This window comes from Empidonax traillii, unplaced genomic scaffold, assembly GCF_003031625.1.
Source record: "Empidonax traillii isolate 1590-97213 ecotype Southwest subspecies unplaced genomic scaffold, ASM303162v1 scaffold259:size690984, whole genome shotgun sequence".
NCBI lineage: Eukaryota > Metazoa > Chordata > Aves > Passeriformes > Tyrannidae > Empidonax > Empidonax traillii.
Genome location: NW_020955452.1, coordinates 1 through 20,075, shown reverse-complemented (window position 1 = coordinate 20,075; position 20,075 = coordinate 1). Strand labels below are relative to the sequence as shown.

Here is a 20,075-nt window from a genome sequence, read left to right as displayed (position 1 = left end):
CTGGTGTGTTGGTACTTTGTGTGTTTTCTCCCAACCCAGACCTATGAATCCATTGTGGCTAGCCATGTAATGTTCAAAACTACATCTGTTTAGATTTTTGCACAGTGTGAGCTGAAATGAGCGCTGGAACGAGCTCCCTAGGGAGGGGGGTCATGGCCCCAGGCCTGTCATTGTTCAAGAAGTATTTGGACAACGCTTCTCCGCTATATGGTTTAACTTTTAGATTGCCCTCCGTGGAGTCAGGAGTTGACTTTGATGACCTTTGTTAGTCTCTTCCAACTCAGGATATTCTATGACATAGATTATTAAGTTGTAACTTAGAATGGGTTAAAATAGTGTGTATTTTTTTCTGTACAAATAAGGCAAATAACTAGTATTAATTCTAAAACAGTGTGAAACTAAACTAAAACTGTGAATATTCGTACCTTGCCAAGCACCTTAGAGTCCCTGCAGGTTGAACATGATACTTTGAAATTTGTCATCTGCATTAAATGATTGCAGATCCATTGAGCTACGTGGGCAGCTACTAATCAGCATAAAGCAGAAAGGTTGGATTTGGTAGCATACCACCAGTAGCAGTGCTTCTTTCTGCTTACTATAAATCGGGACTTGCTACAAGCCTAGCTTAAGTGAGCACATGTCAGTTTAGAGGAGTTGCAGGGCACATCTCTGGAAGGAAGTAGTGGGGCTGTATTCCCATGGGCATTAAGAATCTGGCACCAATTTTTGTCTTTGCTACCTTTCTTTTACCAAATAATTCTACTGTTACCTGGCTCTGTCAGCAGTCATGCTTTACATAATGGCCCCTCATTGGACTCTGAAGTTACCACAGCATCTGGAGATCTGGCTCTGCATACATCTGAAGTGCATAATCTGAACTTCAGAAAATTGCTGCATAGGAGCCTTTATGATTGCTTATTTTAGTGGGAAACAAGTTCATTCTCAACTACTGCATTTTAGTAATAAAATACATGGATACTTTTGCAAATTTAGAATTCAAAAATTCTAATTCTCTATGTTATTAGTATCTACTGGAAGAACTGCTTCAACTGTATGCTCTGCTTCTTAATTTGTTTAGGAAATACTTTATATGTTTCTTTAGCTTTTAAATATGCCCAAGATATGCAAAAAATTGTAATCTATGTAAGATTGGACATGTTTGTGTGGTAAATCTGCATGTCTAACTGGTATTGCTGTGCAAATGTAAAACAAATGATGGAAAGATTCTTTGTCCTAGATACTGGAATAATTATTTTGTAAATGGGCATGATTCAGAATACAGGAAAAACTGTGCATTCCTGGGCTGCAGTACTGCTTTGTGGAATTAGAAGGAGAATATTTCCATGCTTGTTAGGCTTCTAGAAATACTTTCATATAAAACATTAAAGAAGTGGTCAGAAATCTGATTATAAATTCATATTTTTTATTTCAAGGCTGGGATAGTTCAATTTACAGCTGAAAAGGTAGTCAATCAGCATCTGCTGATGTCTCGTATCATCTCTCAAGAATAGGGTGGTCTTTTTTTCCTCTCAATTCTGGTGGTTCTGTGGGCTCGAATGCATAATGGAAAGTGAGTTCTCTTACGAAACTGAGAAGTATCATATGGCTTAGAAACAGGAATGTACACAAGCATAGATGCTAGTGCCAACAGTGAATACTTGCAATGATAAAAGATATTTTCCTTCAGACTGACAAGCTTCCAAATGAAGAAGAGGCTCTGAACCAGAAGAAACAAAGAACATGCGGAGTGTGAACAGTCTAGTTTGGCTGCCTTTGTTTGCAAGTTTCTTTCCAAAATGGGAAAGTGAAGTATACAGCACTGTACCATAAGCAGGAGCAAATCCTCTTTCAGAAATATGTTCCTCCAGAGAAAGGATGCTTTTCTAGAGGGAGAAAGGCATTACTTTTAAAATGGGTGGAAACAAACAGAACCATAACAGATGCAAAACAGCCTTCACACTAGTGCTTAGAGCTGTAAAAATACACAAGGGAATACGCTTCTTCCAGTAATCACAAGCCTTGGACAGCTTGCTGGCCATTTTGAATGTGCTTACTATTTGGTATGAAACCCACAGTGACTGTCAGAGCAGCCTGGATAACCCATGACTTGGTTGGAAAGACGAGTATGTGTGACAAAGAAGCAGGAAGGTTCCAACTACAGAAATAATCACTAGCACTGCATCCATACTGTCATTCATGTTCACATACCCCAGAAAAAAGGATGCACTGCTATTACACAGAGACTACATTTTATTAGGACATGGGACGCAATGTTTGAAGGTTGAAAAATAAGCAATAAAACACTGAGTTAATAAATTGTTGCCAAAAATTGTAAATAATCTTTTAGCATGTTCATAATGTGGTCTTGCACATGATATGAAATGCAGTAGGGAAAGAAAGCCAAACAGGTAAAATGAGAGCTGAGCAGGCCTCAGCACAGATGTTGGCCACCTGCTGCCCTGGTTTGTCTGCTGGACAGTTTGCTCTGACATTTCCTACCTCTGAACTTTCATGGAGATTCTGTAGTTCTTGCAGCATTGTCACATGGCAGGAAATCAAAAGGTTTCTGGGAAGAACAGCAAAAAGGGACAGTCTGTCCTTGCTGAAACAATTTATCTGGCCTTCAGCCTCTTCCCTGCCATCTCTTGAAAAGCATCCAGAGAAGGGAAGGGGCTAGGAGTAGGTTTTGTGAATCACTGTAGAGGTTCTGCCTCAGACACTGGCCTAGCTCCTTCAGTCACCACGTGTCCTACGGGGGAAGGGGGAGCATCCCACGGCAGACCTCACCCTTGCCTCCTGGACCATCCACCTTTCTGCATCCTTGGACTCAGCAGAACTCTGCGTGCAGAGCAGGCCCAGCCACACAGCCCATATGAGAAGCAGCAGAATTGAATCTGGCTCATGTGTATCCTGAGTCTGGGAACCAGTAGAGTATTATTAAGGGACTAGGCAACATTACTTTTTTCTGGCCACATTTAGGGAAGCAGTGATGACATATGCTATAGGCTTCAGAAGCAGGTTCAGACTTGCATTTTTCACAGTAAACCTGCTCTTAGGTGGGGAATTGTTGTCTCTAAGAGAACTGGCAACAGATGATGCACTAATTTGTGCTGACTTTACTCGTGAGCACATCTGATGTGTTAGTCGCTTTTCCCTGGTGTTTTGTAAAGGAGTACTTTACCTTCCTTTTGGTTGTGCAGAAGGGAAATGAATGCTTTTACTAGGAAACTGGGAATGATGCAGCTCAGGGCTCCTGTATGAGTTCGAAGAGACACAGGCTTTGCTAGTAACTTTCAAATAAATCCCTTGCAGCAAAATCAAGAGGCTTTTTTTTTCCCCTCCTTCCTCTTTGGAGAACTACAGAGCACTAACAACTTTAACATAATTTAAAAAAAAAAAAGGAAGAGTTACTGCCTGGCACCAAGGGTGATGTTCCCCAGCCACTGCCAGTTCTGTACTGATTGCCTGTAGCAAGGAGAACAGATGGGGCTGTCTGTCCTAGTGGCTTTTAACAAAGCAACAACTTCAGTTTGTTGGGTTTTTTCAGCATGTTGAGAAGATACTCTGGAAGGACAACCCTACTTCCCACTAGCAAAAGCAGTTTAAGGGTATTTGAATCCCATGACCACCAAAATGTGTCAGGCTGTGTGCTGTAATCTCTGTCCTGGGTTGTTGGAGGCCTCTGCATCACCACATGCCTACTGCTGTGCTGGTGCTATGTACATCCTGCATCACAACAGCACAGTCCCAATTCAAATTTCTTAAACTCTCAAGTGCTGGGGTGTGCCACTTGGATGCAGGAAAACTTTTCTTGAATAACTAGTCAACAGGGCATGTGACAAATGAAGTCACCAAGTGCAACCTAGTATGGCTGGAGTCTCATGTTTCCTCTGGATCTTGCCTAACAGCTAGTAAATGACAATACAGGCATTGCAAGGCACTGAGTAAACTTGCAAAGGCCCACTTGCTGTTCGCTTGTGTCTCCCTTGCACCTTGCCGTGCAGCAGTTGGACTCAACATGGCACAAGCTGATATGGTCCTTAGTGTGAACTTCCTGGAAGCTGGTAAGTGCCCCAAGAGTCTTACGCCTAAAGACTGATCACTGTATAGTGTGGTTGTGTGTTCCGGTTGCCTTCCAAAGGGGCACGCAGTAGTGCTGACACTGCCCTTGTGAACAATAAACATATTAACAAAAGTAAAATAAATATTATAGATAAGGGGAACATGTATCTGTCACCTGGGTAGGTGGTGAGCAGGAGAGCATTCTTCTGGGTCAGGCCTGATTCTGTGCTTGATCCAGAGAGTTTGCACATGGAGGGCCTCTTCGTGTGTTATTATGATGATAGCTCAATGTGATTAGTTACTAGCATCCTCAAGCAGATTCAGGGTGGTGACGGTGGGGTAATCTGCCATGGTTTTTCATGGCAGTATATTTGCGCTTTTCTTCCTTTGTGGCTTTCACATGCTAATAATTTGTGGATGATAGTTTTAATCTTCAGCAAGAAGCTGCAGCTTTTCAACATAGAAGCATCTCTGAATCACTTTGCAAGGAAATGAATAGTAGTCCTGTTTCCCATGTTTCAGTGGCATGACACTTAACCTAACACCTCTTCCAGAATTAACCACAGCTGGGATGAGGGTGCACCCCAATATATAAATAATATAGTAACAGTCTATGAGCAATCACAGGTGTGGCTTCCATTTATGATTCAGAAGAAATAATGAGCTCTGTGGATGAAAATAGGCATTTGGGCAGGGATTATGCAAAGCCTGAAATATGATGCAGGATGGGTGGGGATAACACCTCTTTCAGTTTACAAATGCTAATCACAAGCTCAGCAGCCAGAAATCTCTGCAGTGCTATTTAACAAATATTAATAATTAAACTTTGTGTGCTAGATTTTCAGCACCAGAGCTATGTGAAATGCAAAATATGCTCTATTTTTTTGGTTTTAAATGAAAATAAACTACTTTGGAAGAAAGCTATCAGGAAATTAAAAGATTAAACTACTCTAAAAACAAAAGTTTACCCCAGGAACACTCAGTACACACAAAGAAAATGAATAGGTTACTTAACTACACAGAACCGATAAAATGAGGGTTTACCTCCATCTCCAATTTCCTTCTTGACATAATCTAGAGAGTATGTATTTAGCATACACTTGCAATTATATTAGAAGTGTTTATAAGAGCCACAGTCTGTAATCATGAGTTTGAAGGGTGGGAACTCCACTGTGACTGATCTGGCCATCACCTTAACCTTGAATTCCTGACAAGACTTGGGCTGAATACCATCAGCAACTACTACCTACTATAATAACTGCCCTTACAAAATCGGTGTCTTTGTCCTGCACTAGAAGGATGCTTTCCTTTATCATGTCAAACTTAACACTTCACTCAGACTGTTTAAAAACCAAACTAAGGCTGCAGCAGAGCAAATACAGTCTTGGTGGGTGCTCTTCTACAGTTTCATAATGGTAGTAATTGTACCTATTGCAGACTGGGATTGAATGGAAAACTCTTGGTGACAGCAGCAACAATCAGTAATTTTAAATCACTGCAGATTTAATTATGTTTTCAATCTGCGTGCTTCCAAATACGGTTTAATTTCTGGTTTCTCTCTTACAATGCAAAAGAAGCTGATGATCAGCTACAGCTCTGTTTAGTCACTTTATATCTGTTTAAGAGCAAGTTAATATGGTGAAGTTAAGGTAAAGGATTTTTCAAGTCACCTGGTACTAACGCAGACTCTTCCTTTCAGGAAAAGGTATACTGAGGCAAACATCCTGTCCTTTAGTTACAGCTGGACTCCGCTTCTCTAGGTTGATTTGCTAGTCTGAAACTCACCAAGTGAGGGGTGTTCTGCCAACACCAGAACAGCCAAGCAGCACTCACTGAGGTCTTTTCAGTGATCCTGGGTTCACTGTGGGGCTGCCCTGGATCCAGCCCTCTGGAGTTCAATGCAGTACAACCCCCTTTGCCTCGGCACAGCTGCTGCCTCCTGGGACCCAGGAGCCCTCACGAACATGGCCGGGTGGTTCTCAACAGGGCTCCTGAGGGCAGGGTGAGCAGTATGTATAGCCTGCTTCTTGAATCAGGAGGCTGTGAGAAGCACTGCTTTTCCATGGATGCACATTTTATTTCCCTGCTTTAACACAAATTCCTTGACTCCCCAAACTTCAGTTTATCAAGTTGTAACCTTTGAAGTGTGATTATTCCAGGCAAATCTAGCTGGCAGGGGTCTTTGTCCTCAGAGGCAAAGCTGTCAGGCCTTGCCCAAACCAGAGTTTGGTGAGCCCAAACTCTAAATATTCCAACGTGATCAGACTGTTGCAAAAGCATGCTGTGTCCTGACAAGTCTTATCATGTGCCAGGGGACAAGCAGAGAAATGTCTTCTGGCCAGAACTTGCAAAGCTTCCCCTACAGCTCTACAGCCTTAATTACTCACTTGGAAAACAAAATACAATTTTTGGGTCATGCAAACTTTGTTCCCTAATGCACAAGAATCTGGTGTCTTAAGAAGAGCTGAGCAAGGCTTCTACCTGCCTTTGTCTGTGACCCCCTTAGTGTCACGCAGAGAAAACGACTGAATTGTGGACCAAGTCCTCAATGAGACCTTAAAATTATGGATTTTTAAAGATTAAATGGCCAAGTTACTTAAATATTATAAGACTTGCCTATAAGTTACTTTCCTTTTACACGAGGTGTGTGAGCTCTGCAATCTGTTTGAATGTCCTGCCCATAGCCAAGCAGTTCAGTTACTATGTTCAATTCAGGTTCAGTCTGTTTTACTTCAGTTGCACTAAAAGTAGTTTCTCACTTAACTTCTGAAATGAGCCTTAACATCATGCTGTAATTCACACAGCACATGGTAAGAAAGCATCGTTACAGTAAGATTTTTTTTTTTAATACTCAGGACTGAGTAGAGAATATCAACTCTCAGGAAAGGAGCATGCAATTCTTTTTTCTAGGAGAAAAACTAATGGAGGTTAGGTTAAAAGTCTTCAACATTTTAGGAATTTCAGCAAAGGTTATGTAAGACCTTTCAAAAGCACAAGTTTTATAATAGTTTTAAGCTTTTCAGCACTATAAATATGAAAACAGTTTGTACTTAGAAGTATATAAAGTAAAAAATCTGCTAGCGCTACCTTAGCAGTTTTTTGGGGAACTTCTACTACTAACGGAAGTGAAAATATGTGCTAGCATGCAGGGCTGGAGAAATTCTAACAAATATCCCATTTTATACCAGGTGTTTTGGCTAAAATGGGTGGGTTCAAGTTCCAGGAATGGAGTGGGAGCCAGGGGCAAAAGCTAGGAGAGATTTACAAGCAGTTGCCTGGGTTTAGACTGAGTTCTACTGGAATGACAACTACTGACTCTGTGCTGACTCTCCCAGTCTACAACAAAATAAGTGCAGTTGAGCAGTGTTGATCTGTTTGCTGTAGCAGTGATGGTGTAACTGAGGAAGTACGTTATTTCACAGTCCTAGGGTTAAAACTTCTCATATTTAAGGCGAAGGTTACAAGTACAAATTTTACTTTTTCCACCTTGGAAAAATCTGGGGGCTGGATGGAAAGCAGAACTTTCAGCAGGCTGAGTATTCTAATCGACAGCCTTGCACAGGATTAGGTAGTTTGTTTATGTTTTGAAGGCCAATCTGCATGTTTTAGCAGTGCTGCAGCAAGGCAGTGTTTAAGCACCTTCATAAATGAAGCTTAGCAATTTTCCCAGTTATAAAAGCTAAGTGATTAACCATTACTGAAAAACTGTATTTGACATTTTTGCCATCCAGTATAATTCCAAGGATGGTAACTTGCTTTATACTGAAATAAGCCCACTGACAGAAATGTTGCGACTGCCAGATCAAGGCCAGTATTAACCTACACACACAGCTTGAAGATCAAAGTTGTGTGATGCTTTTTAGCTTCAGTAACCTTATCCATGGCTTGCATGCTACAGTGAAATTGTGGTAAGTGTTCACAATTTCTTTCCCCTTCTAGCCATGCTATCTACACTCAAAGTTTTTTCATCCTCAGATTATAAGAAGTTCATCTTCAGTGACCCTTAGTGTACAATTTAGTTATTTTTTTACCAGGTGAGAAACTGAAGACAGGAATACTCCTTGCCTCTCTTTTCTGTATGATGGTGGCTAACATGCTATAGGTGACTCTAGAAAAAAACAAAGTCATTCATGTTAGGCCAGATAACTTAATCTCACAGAATGTTTTATTGCCAGCACAAAACTATAGACAACATGCTACCAGGTAGTAACAAGGCATTAAAATGAACAGTGTGCAATGTGAGTTACTGAACACTTCTGCAGAAATCTTAATCCTAACTAAATGCAAGGTGAATTCAACATTTGCTGTATATTTAACATTATTGACTTTGCAGTAAATGCAGAACTCTAATGCACAATTGCATACACTATTCAATAAAGCAAAATCCAAAATGTATCATAAATAAGTATTTTATAACTTTATTAAACTCAAGACATGACAATATTCAAAATACAAAGTGAATTATTTTTTATTCAATACTGTACATGATGCAGAAATATCAGTGCATTTCTATAGCATGTATTTCACCTTCATTTAGTTTGTACTAAAACAAATAAAAAGTAAGCTTTAAAATAGCTCAAACATCTCATTCAGCAGTTTTAACTGTAAACAGCTTGTTTACTTCTGTTAGGAGGAACACATTCATCTTCTGTACCCCCATTAATGAGCACCCTTTCTCTTGTGCTTTTCTGTAAGAGGATAAATGTAACCAAAATGAGCATGAGAAACCGCTAATGTGGCACCTCAGTGAACTTCAGTGGATGGCTGAGGCACAGTGAAGAAAAATTAAACAGCAAGAAGCAGCATCCAAGCAGCAAGAGACTGTCCATAAATGGAATCATGTTTTTTCCTCATACCCTCCTCCTCCCCTAAAATACTGAACAGAAACCAAAACACAAGACCAGCTTGTGCTGTGTTTCTGTATTTAATACAGTCAGAATTTCAGACTCTAGGTGAGCACAAAGTTGTTACTGCCTACCTGAGAGCAACCAAGGGGCTGCTCAAGACACTCTCACACGTATCTAGGATCCAGCAGGAAAAGAGCAGCAGCAGAGGCTTAGTAATAGCTGGTCCAACTCTTCTAGGAGAAACTGCAAAACCGAGCCAAGTGTGTCTAGCAAGTGAATCCACAAAACCAACTCACTTTAAAAGTCTATTAGCATCAAATTAATTTGTAAAATAGATTAAACTTTCAAAATGTGCTTCCAATATGCCTGCCAAGTCTTGAAGTCGGTATCAAATCTTGCAGTTACCTTCTTATCAAGCTGACATAGCCTGGTCAAAGAGAACAGAGTCTGTTCTCCGTACAGTTACTATGTAAAAGAAATTTTGGAAAATACTCAATACAAAAACTGTACTGCATTAGTTGGTCTGTTGTCTGCTTTGTAAGTGACTCTCAGCAAAGCTTGATTTTATTTTTTTTTTTTTTTTGATAATGTGACTACCAAATACGTTCATCTAGGCAGCATACAACTGGCCCGCTGTGACTACTATCCCTCCATATGTTTTTTTGTATGGGAACTTTGTAGGTTTTCAGCTTACATACCTAGATAAACAAAAAGAGTCTTAAGAAACGTATCCAACATATGCAGCATAAGAGGACTTTACCATCCACTTTCCAGTTCTCAGAGGTCAAACTGCTCCTACTTCATTATCTGAGAACCATAAGAACTTTATAACATGATAAAGTTCAGCTCCATCCTGAACAACTAAGGTGGGACTGACTGTGCTCCCAGAAACTACGGGGAAACCACGTAAGACAGGTGTTTTCGTTTCAGGTGACCACCCATGTCCATTCTGGCTTTTGAGTCCAGTTTTATTGGGGCTGAGGTGGCTGTGCAATCACCAGACCAGGACTGAACCTCGGTGTTAGAGCTCCTTTCTTCTGCTTCTCTGAAGAATTTCTCATACTTGTCCAAATATGGAGGCCTCTCAGGTAGCAGATAGTAATGTGTTGAACTGGCCTTCTTACCATTTTCAATAATTGGAAGAATGCAAGGGACCCTGTTTGAAGATCCTTCACTATTTTGTCTTTGTAGAGCTTTGCTGCTGACATACTTAGGATCAGGTGCAAAACTCTGGGTGGGGGGCATAACCCCATTGAGGTATGATGGGAGGCTTTTGGGGCTTGGGGTACGGGAATTGCTGCGTGACAGAGGTTCTCTTGGGGGTACTTTTGGAGGCCTGTCTTCATCGCTGTATGCACTAGAAGCAACTTCTGCTGACCACCTTCTGTAGTCTGGTTTGAGTGCCCTTGGAGGTATGGGAACTCGTGGTGGAATCTCTGGTTTATCTTCATCAGAGGTTGGAGAAGACCTGTTTAAGTGTCCAGATAGTCTCACTATTGGTTTATTAAGAGATCCAGCTGGCCCAGAATGGGACCTTCGCAAGCGTCGATGCAGCTGCTGTGGAGGAGGGTAAATACTGGATATGTATACATTTATACTTTGTGTAGGGTTGGAATCTTCTGGTTTTGGTCCTGTTGGAGTATCAAAGTATGCATAGTTGATTTGTCCACAGCCCCTAAAGCTCCGCCGACTTGGAGCACTGGCTTTAAAAGGAAGTTCATAATCTTCTAACAAAAAGTCAGTATCTGAGCTAGTCAGGAATTCCACTTCTTTGTCAACCTCATCTGAAGCAAGGTCTTCAGAAATAGGCAGAGGGGGTAGTGGCCTGGAGCTACGATCACTGGAAGATGCAGACAGAAATTGAATTGGTCCATTTTTTATTGCCATGTGAGGAGGTGTTTCTTCAGAAACACAGCTCATGGTTAATGACAGTTTACTGAAGCCAGGAACGAGATGGTCTTCGTATCTTGAAATTGTCTGTTCATTTTTGGGACTTACAGGAAGGGGACTGGATTTCTGAGATGGCACTTGGATGCAACTTTCAGCAATGTGGTCATTCATGGAAGCCTGGCTGGAAGAGTGCCCTAAAAAGGTGAAAAATTCTTAGGGACACTTTTCTAAGTAACACTCTAGCACATGACTTTACCACTGCATATTTAATTCCTTCTAATGCAACAGTGGTGTCTGTTTAATAACTACAGTAGTGAAACGTAGGTATTACAGATCTCTTCGGGTCATGAATTTATGCGTTTAGTTAAGATAGCAGCAGATTACTTTATTGTTTCAGGCCAGTGCTCCAGTTAAATGAGGTAGTTCAAGAGACCCCCAAGCATAAGCAAGAGAGAGCTATAATTACAAAGATCTCAGCATAGGACTACAACAGAAGAAGTGCTATTTTAGTAAATGGTTTTTCTGTCAAAAGTGTAATGGCAACTCGGAGGCATCATAAGTACAAGGAAAAGGTGTGTCAGAGTGGTTTTGTTCGTTTGAACTTCATCATGTTATTTAAAGGTGGGTTTTTTGGTTGGACTTGAATAGGAGCATTTTCTTGAAATGCTCCATTCTGGCACCGGGGGGCGCCCGGGGTAGCAAGGGACGGGTCTGTGTCGGGCCCAGAGAGGTTTCCAGACTAATCCACTGCACTTCTGAACACTCGTGTGTCAGTCTTTTATACTCACCAATGGATGGCAAATGCTGCTCTGTTGATGGACCTAAATTATATGCCACTGCTATAGGCTCCACATTAAAGAAAGAACTAAAAAAAAAAAAAAAAAAGCCTTCACTGTAAACAAACCATAGGTCTGTTACCAAATACAAGTATTCATAACACTTCTTTCATATACTTGAAGATGCAACAGATAAAATTTTAGCCTCACTCACTTTTCAAATCCACTGTGGCTACCCCAGCAGGTTTTCAGACTCCCCATGCCTTGACTAGTGTGAAGAAATCCAGTTTTTAATGGGACTCTCATCTCCTGAGCAGCAACTCCTGCAGTTGACATTGTGCAGTTTTCTCTGGTGATGTCTCACAACCTTAAATATTCAGTACTTGACAGGTTTCCTGCAGTTTTCATTCCCTTCAACAGAGAAAACAAATATCAGAAATGCAAACCTGATGATTTCATGCCTCATCGGGAATTTCAGTATTCCAAGTAATTAAACAGCTCGGTAGAAAGGTCTTCTGTCCTAATACTTGCCAATAGAAAAAGCTGACCAATCTTCTTGCTTTGAGTCTGTTTGCAAAATTAAAGTACAATTCTCTTAGAGAATTAAACTCTACAGAAAAAAACTCATGTTCAGTAAAGCTATTGATATATTGCAACTGTGCATCAACAACTGTGCTTCAGTTCTTGTACATAAAGTACTAGTTATTCATACAAAAATGGTTTTTAAAAAGTTTTCTAGAAAAATCTATTTTAAACTTTCTAGTTGCTATCTATCTTTAGTTTTATCTTTTTGCTAAAGAGTTTATAGTTTCCAGTGTAGCCAACATGTAACAGCTTAGTCTGTTGTTAAGTATTACCTTCCATAGCCTTTGCTCCAATAAACAGAATTACTGAATGCCTGAACTGGAACTCTAAAACTTCTTTTATGTAAAGCAGTAAGCACTAAGACACTTTAAAACAGCCTCAAGTCTTCTAGCTATTTCAAACAAATTGGAAATCTAGTGATTTGAAATAATCTCGGCTGAAACCATACTGCTGCATTCAGATCTCTTTTGAATGTGTGAACAATGCTTTATCTGGCCCATTTACAACAGAAAAAATGTGTTGGCAATTACTATATATTGAGTAAGTAAGTAGAATCTAAGGAATAAGTTGACTCACAGGGCTTTGCTTAGGAAATTCAGATAGGATTATTGGGGAACGGAAGGGGCAGCATAAAATTAGTCAGCATCATGAAGGCACCAAAAATTAAGTCCAAAACTATAAGCCAAGACGTTCTCTGAGTCCGTGCTTCATCTACACAAAGAGCCCAATTTCAGCAAGTGCAATATGGTGCTATATGGCTGTTTAAAACACACACACACACACACAAACCCTACCAAACCAATCCTCATCAAAACCAGTTTAATTTGCATCTTCCTTGAAAATCAATAATATGACCATATGATACTAATGTGAACTTCTCCACAGCCCTCCCTCAAAAGAATTCCACCTAAAGAAGTCAAACAGCACCTGAGGGCAAGCTCCATCAGTGATACCTGCATACCAGCATACCTGTCAAGAAAATCCCTTCGCAGTATAGTATACTGCAGTGGGTATAGAAACAGCTAATTGCTTATGCTTATGGTAAATCTGTTCTAAACCAGGCTTTCTATGCAGATGTATAACCTTCCTTTTCCTTTAGGAGGAAAGATCCATCATACCTACTTGCAGCACGAGGGATGGGCAGACTTATAAACAGGACTATAACCAGGTGCCCTGGGATTAGTTTGCAGTCCAGCACCACTATTTGCCATTTATAAACAACTGTTTGAGAAAGACCAACTCCGCTGTGCTTTTCTGAATTTGAATTTGGTCCAGTATTGATCATCTTAAGAAAAGAGTATATGCAAAATAGCTTCTGACTGTATGTACGTTTATGATGTGCAAGACGTAATCACATTCTCTCTAAGAGTCCGATGGTTTTCTTGATCATGATTTTCAGTGATCACCACTGTGTCAACAGAAGTGGGATTTTTTAATTCCCTGCCAGATACCTCATATATTTTAGTCAGGCATTTCAGAATAACTCTAGACAGGAGGCTTTCATAAAAGTGAACAGGGGACAAACCAGTGCTCTATCTGCTGCAGCACAGTCCTGATTTTAGTGAAGACCATGTTCTTCCCTTCGGAAAACCTCCTTAAAAAGCTAGTTTAAGGCTGGAAATTTTTGCATAACACAGTTAAGTTGGACCCTTCCCAGTAATAGGAATTGCAGATTTTCATCACAAAACTAAATATAAACATACAGCCCCAGGAAGCAATAACATAGTTCTGTAAGTACAAGCAGAACCATTGTTTATGGGGAAGCAGAACACTAGAGGTATCCATTTGTCAAAATGACTCAAGCAGCACAGTACACATATAGCACCAATTCTAAAATTACTTCTTAACATGTTAATGTAATTTGCAAATAAAACATTCATCTTATCAGCTCACACTGTATTGAGCAATGATTTTTTATGCCTCAGATTCTATCCCATAGCAACAAATCTGCCAAAGAAATGAAGGAGAATGAATTAGTGAACTTAAGGTTAATGCCTACTGTCCATTTCAGTATTTCTGAAGTCAAATGCAAGTTACAAGTAAAAAAAAAAAATCACTGGTACAAAACACTGATCAGTCAGCAAATCATAGTATTCCACTTCAGCACATATGCAAGACCTGACAAGACCATGAGCAAGACACTGATTAAAATATAAAAAATCAGGCAGGGGGAACAACTGCTGTAGTTGAGCGCACGTGTGATGTGCTGTGTTAACATACAACCCTTGCAGGGCTTGTTAAGAAGCCCAACCTCCACCAGCTCCCATGCCAAAACCACTGGAGATAATTACTGTGTCAGCTTCCCAAATGCTGTCTGAATCTCATCTCTCAAGACTGATAGTTGCACAATCACCTCTCTGATATCCCTCTGGAATGCTAATGTTAACATCTAAAATGACTTAAATATTTACATACTTGAGGAAAAGCTAATTTTCACTTGTTTCAGTAAGTCTTTATTTTTCAAAAATACAGACAATTTTTGCAGCCATAAAACTTGCTTCATTCTAAAAATAACCTCTTTGCGAATTCACAGATGATGATTTGCCTTGACATTTCAGAGTTATGAAATTATCCTGAGTGCCTTAAGCTAGGACTATCGAGAGAAGTAGTGTTCTTTCACTAAACCAACTAGTTACTTTTTCAGTGGAGCCTAAGACAGTAGGTACTAATATTTTAAAACATGCATAAGCTTGTTTGAAGACATAATATCTTAAGAGGGAGACATGAGAACATGTAATTGAGGAGTACAAACTCTGTATTTTAGACAGCACACTCTTACTAAAGCCAAGTAGTATGCATTATATTCTAGTCATTGGCTTTAAAAACCAGTAAAATTTACAAAAGTCAGTCATGAAGATATAAACATCAACAGTTCTCAGTGTAACTGCTGTCCCAATCCTGCCTCCTTAAAAATTTAAGGATCTAAACTTAACCATAAATAACATCAAATTGTATTTGCTAAAGGAAATGGACGCTATGCAGTCATGAAGTCTCCCTGATCTCACACTCATGTGCTACTCATTTGCACAGAATGGGTTTCTAGTTACTCTGCTTGTCTGGCCTAGTTATGCGTCGATTATGGCACTTAGGAAGGTTGAAGCACTTTTGAAGAAATGGAGTTCACACTAAAACTATGACTAGTAATTTCTACAAGGCAGATACAAGCCAAGGCAATTCAAAGATTTGCTGATGCATTAGGAAGCTACCAGCACCATTCACTGTAAGGCAACAGGGCAAAGGAGACACTTTTAGATTGTTTAGGTCTGTTTGTATTAACAAATATGAATTATACTAAGTATTGGAGATCAATTTTTTTTTTTACAAGGCCAAATATACTTTCAAACTTGAACTGGTGAGTGATGAATAACAGGATGGCTATGTGTAAGCTGAAAATGGCCAAATGTATCCATAAACATAGGGTATCTACATAGGGATATCTACAATGTACATGGGAATATGTGGAAAAATTTTCGTGGCGAGTTACAGAAAACATTCCAAATATGCAGTTTTCATATGGATACATATCAATAAACACTTCTGTTATAACAACAGTAATCCTCTACTTAGAAACTAAGAAGCATTTGCATATATTTGAGCTCAACATCTATCAGTGATCACACACAGATTGTTTCTCTGTTCCCTGCTCTCCCAGTCTAAATGCAACCAAATATTTGAGGCAAGTCAAGTTCACAACAAAGAAAACCTTCCCGGTATGCACAGTAGACCAAAGCACACTCTAAAATGTTTCACAAACTGGGGATGGAATACAGCAATTTGCTGTACAGATTTCTGAATGCCTGTACAAATTTTGAACAGATTTTATAAAAGCAACACTCTTGAAGAGAAGCTGAGATGTATCTTGTAAGGAATAGAAAAGAAGGAAAGAAAAAAAAAAAGTAAGACCTGCTTACCCCTTTCGGGAGGTGAAGAAATGTGTCTACCTTAAATCCACAACCTATTTTTGCTCACCTTGCCACCACACTATCTTTAACAAATCTCAGAAGCAATTCACAGGAGGAGGGGCACATTTTTGCACTACAAGTCATCCATTCCAGCTAGCTGTTCCTTATTTGACAAGGTGATGTAATTTCCTTTTTCTCCTTTGACTTTCTATTTAATGTAAGTACCTGAGATAGAGCTACCTCTTTTAATATTTAAGCATTTCAGACTTCCAACTGGACTTTAAAAACTTAAGAGCTGTTAATATACTTTCTGGAACTCCATATGCTTAAAAAAAACCCAAAACAACACACAACTAAAACTTTCTGGTTCTCTAGTTCTCATATCATCCCATCCCTTAAGTACTTCTGTCTGTGCAACTAGATGAATGCTGAGTAACTCACACCTAGCAGAAACAGCCTCATGAGGAGATTAGTTTAAATCTACTAATTTAATAAATAATTAGATCTTATTTACTATGCATCAAACCTTCATAGTGCAGTTCAGGATTCCTGAGTCACAGGCCAAATCATGCTCAGATATGGGCCTAAGATTTTTCAATTACAGGAATTATATTCTTTATAGTTATTAAATAAATTAATTATGTTCTTAACTTCCAGATACTTTTCTACGCATTCTGCCAGCCAGAAATAGACCATTCTGTTGCACAGAATTTAAGACTATGATCACTTAGTAATTGCTCAAATCATAGATGACTGCAAATAAAACGAATTCTATGGGTATACTCCAGGCAAATCGACTGAACAGCAGACAAAAGATGCATTTAGATTGTAACAGTCAGCTAGTTTGAAATACATTCAAAGAACCACAGTTCATCAAGGAGTTTAGGCTCACTTAAAATTTGGGCTACCATTTCACAGTCCTGCATAGCAAATGGGAGGAACCTGTAAATCGCCAGTAGAAAACTAATAATTAAATAGCAAGACAATTGCCTTGCCTCTGTTTGTCAGATTTCAGATGCATGTGTAAGGTATGGTACTTCACCCTTCTGAAAAATTTAATGTGAATACAGACAGCTTACATTCAGGAAATAAAAATTCCTTTATAACTGACTCAGAGTCATAACCATAGTGTTAGACACAGTGTGATAACTTTTAATTCTGTTTTCCACTGCAGAGAGGTGGAACTGTTTTCCTCTGAAATAATTCCTATACCGAAAAGGATGACAAAGGGCTTCACCAAGGACATATTCCGCCCCCTCCTCAAAAGATAGGTTTCTATAAAAAAAAAAAATAGAAAATTATCCCATATAGGTAAAGAAAACTAGGTTTGTGTATAAAGTAATAAAGGTAAATTGAGCAGTTTAACTAGATTATAAATGCAATTCACAAATGCATTTCAGCTGTCATTCCAGTATAACAAAGACTCAAGTATTCCCAAAATGACCACACACCTTACCCCCAGAGCCTTTTCTATCCAGTTTATTAATATATAATGAGGCACTGTTATCTTTAGATCAAGCATAATAACTTTTTTGCTTATTACTTCAGAATACTGCACAGGGCACTTAAGTCCGTGCACTAGTGACAAGAGACCACTGAAGTCTCCAGAGCCCCAAGGCCTGCTCGCTCTGCGTGTCACAGGCTCGAGAGATGCACTGTCAGTACTGGAAGGATACAGCGATGTCTCCAGATTTAACCATCACAGACTGGCTATTTAAGAAAATCGAGGATAACTGTGTAATGGGTAGTAAGTCACAAAGAAATGTTTATTCTAAATTAAGCCATCCTAAATTAGAGTGCGAAGCACAGAGTCCGAGCCCACAATGCGGTCCCCTGTTATTCCCAGGAGCGAGACGAGCACTGATACTGTTTCGAGTCAGGAAGAAAATGCGTGCCACGCCATGCTGATTTCCAAGAATGTGGTTACGGGCATCGCTGACCCTGAGCGGGTCCCATCGCCCCTAGAGCGATTCCTGCCGCGGTAGCGCTCCCGATCCCACCGCGGCGAGCACGGCGGCGGCAGCACACGAGACCCCCCCGGTAGACCCCCGCGGGTGAACGACGCCGCAGCGGGGCTGGCCCCGGGGCCCCCCCCCCCCCTCCCCACTCCACCCCGCCCCGGCAGCACAAGGGCACCAAACGCGCTCCCGCTCCTCCCGCGCGCCATCCGGGTCGGGGCCGCCGCCACCCCTCGGGCTCGCTGGCGTGGGCTGCGCCGCGCCTCCGTGCCCAGGGCCCGGCCAACTCAGGCGCCGCGACCCGCCCGACACGCGTGTGCCGCCGGTGGCCGCCCAACCCACCGACCACGGGCCCCGCTCCTCTCGCCAGCGGTGCGGCTCGGCACATAAGGGACGGGGCGACCCCGAGCCGCGGCCGAGGGGCCCCGGGGCGCGGGCACGGGGCCGGGGGGCGCCGCCGCCATGTGACCGCGGGGCGCGGGCGGTGCCGCCGGGGCCGTCACTCACCCCGACAGTGTCGCGCAGCTCCGCGCGGCCGCCAGCGCCACACGCATGCGCCGCGACTGCGCCCGGTCACTGACGCGGTGCGCGCCGGCCACCGTCCTTATACCGGGGGGCGGAGCCACTAGTGACCCCGCCCCGAGCACGTCGCTTTTGTCAGGAAAAGCCTTAAAGGGGCCGCGGCCGCTCAGGGCGATGGTAGTGGTGTGTTGCTCCACTGGGAGCGGGCGTTGTAGCGGTCCCCGGCGGCAGCCTTGGCTCTGGCAGCGCTGCTCCGGCCGCCTCCGGGCTCAGCGAGAGCAATGTTCACCACGGGCTCCGCGCGAGACTGGAGAACCGCTGGAGACTGCGGCGAGCCCAGAAGCTCGTGCTCGGTCCCTCGGGGTGGCAGCGCCCACCCAACAGAGGCTGCTGGGGCAGCGCTGTCCCTGCGGCGGCTGCTCCACCAAGCAGACGGAGTCCTTCCTGCATTGACCGTCTGCTTGGCTTTCCCTGGGTGATCTTTCAGGGGAACTGCCCGCTGCCCACCACCTCCGTGTGTCACTGGGTCCCTGTGTCCTGGGGGATGGCGGCAGTTACTTGGTTCCGTTGTGACCCTGACCTGTCTGGATCCCGTTCCCAGCGCAGATGTCAGGGCAGCTCATCCCCGCTCATCTGCTGCTCTGCGGGAAGCCCCGCGAGCGTCGCGAGCCGTTGCGCGGGGAATGGTCCCGCGCGGGCAGCAGGGAGCGCTCGCTGGCCCGGCCGGGCCCGCACGGGCGGTCCCGGAACGCGGGACCTGGACTGTGAGGGAGGTGCGGCCGATGCTCCGCAGCTTCTCGTCATCAGTGCTGCAGCGCTTCCTCAGGTAACCGTGGCTCCGTCCAGGCGCTGAGGAGGGGCCAGGCCTTGCCCACGCATGTGATGACCAAGTATTTTGCAGTCACTGTCCCCTTAGGAGTCACTGTCCTTCAGTATCGCCAGAAGGAGAGAAAACACAAAAGCTTTCACTGTTGTAGGAATTGCTACTGTGAACATCAGTTTTCCTGAAACAGACGTATTTGTGCTGAAATAAGTCCATCTTCATGTGTAATGGTTTACTTGGCATCTTGAATAGTTGTAGGTGGGCTGTCACAGATTTGATGGAGTATTTTGTGTCTAGACTTAGCATTCGTCATGGTAAACCGTACTTAGTATGATTCTCAGTGAAGCTGCTGTTTAAAGACTGTTTTGTGAGCATTTACTGGCGATGCTGTTCATTACAGCGTAAACAATACAAGCCCCTTCCCCCCCCCCCCCCCTTCCCCCCCGCGTGTGTGCTGTTAAGGAGCAATCAGACAAACAAAGGAGTTGGCCTGGGCTCTAAATGACTGAAACATTAGTCGCCTAGCAACGAAGGGGGAGGAATTGGAAAAGGCCAGAGTGTGTGTATGGAAAGGGGTGGGGTTTTGGGGGTTGGAGCTCAGCCCTGGGGGGTGGGAGCTCGGCTCTGGAGCGAGAGGAGGAGGCTGCAGCACGGAGGAGAGACAGGCTGGTTTCTTCTTTGTCTTTACCTGTAGGAGAGGAGTTTTTGCT

The 20,075-nt window shown here is 42.3% G+C and overlaps 1 protein-coding gene and 1 long non-coding RNA gene across 4 annotated transcripts; one reads left to right on the top strand and one right to left on the bottom strand.

Annotated features, from left to right (window-relative positions):
• The first annotated feature begins 5,894 nt into the window (after nt 1-5,894).
• On the top strand, nt 5,895-8,950 carry LOC114060104. Its single transcript, XR_003571821.1, has 2 exons — nt 5,895-7,970; nt 8,758-8,950. It is a non-coding gene; the product is annotated as an uncharacterized LOC114060104 (long non-coding RNA).
• Nucleotides 8,206-18,593, bottom strand: ERRFI1 (ERBB receptor feedback inhibitor 1). 3 transcript variants are annotated; one of them, XM_027889303.1, is made up of 4 exons: nt 18,528-18,593; nt 11,790-11,986; nt 11,588-11,664; nt 8,206-10,993 (listed from the first exon to the last, which is right to left on the bottom strand). In XM_027889303.1, the coding sequence occupies exons 2-4, from the start codon at nt 11,909-11,911 to the stop codon at nt 9,801-9,803; spliced, it is 1,392 nt and encodes a 463-aa protein (XP_027745104.1). In that variant the 5' UTR covers nt 11,912-11,986; nt 18,528-18,593; the 3' UTR covers nt 8,206-9,800. The 3 variants fall into 3 exon arrangements, with proteins under 3 accessions (XP_027745104.1, XP_027745106.1, XP_027745105.1); XM_027889305.1 differs by lacking the exon at nt 18,528-18,593 and adding an exon at nt 18,363-18,394; XM_027889304.1 differs by lacking the exon at nt 18,528-18,593 and having other exon boundaries at nt 11,790-13,090.
• Between the last annotated feature and the right edge of the window lie 1,482 nt (nt 18,594-20,075).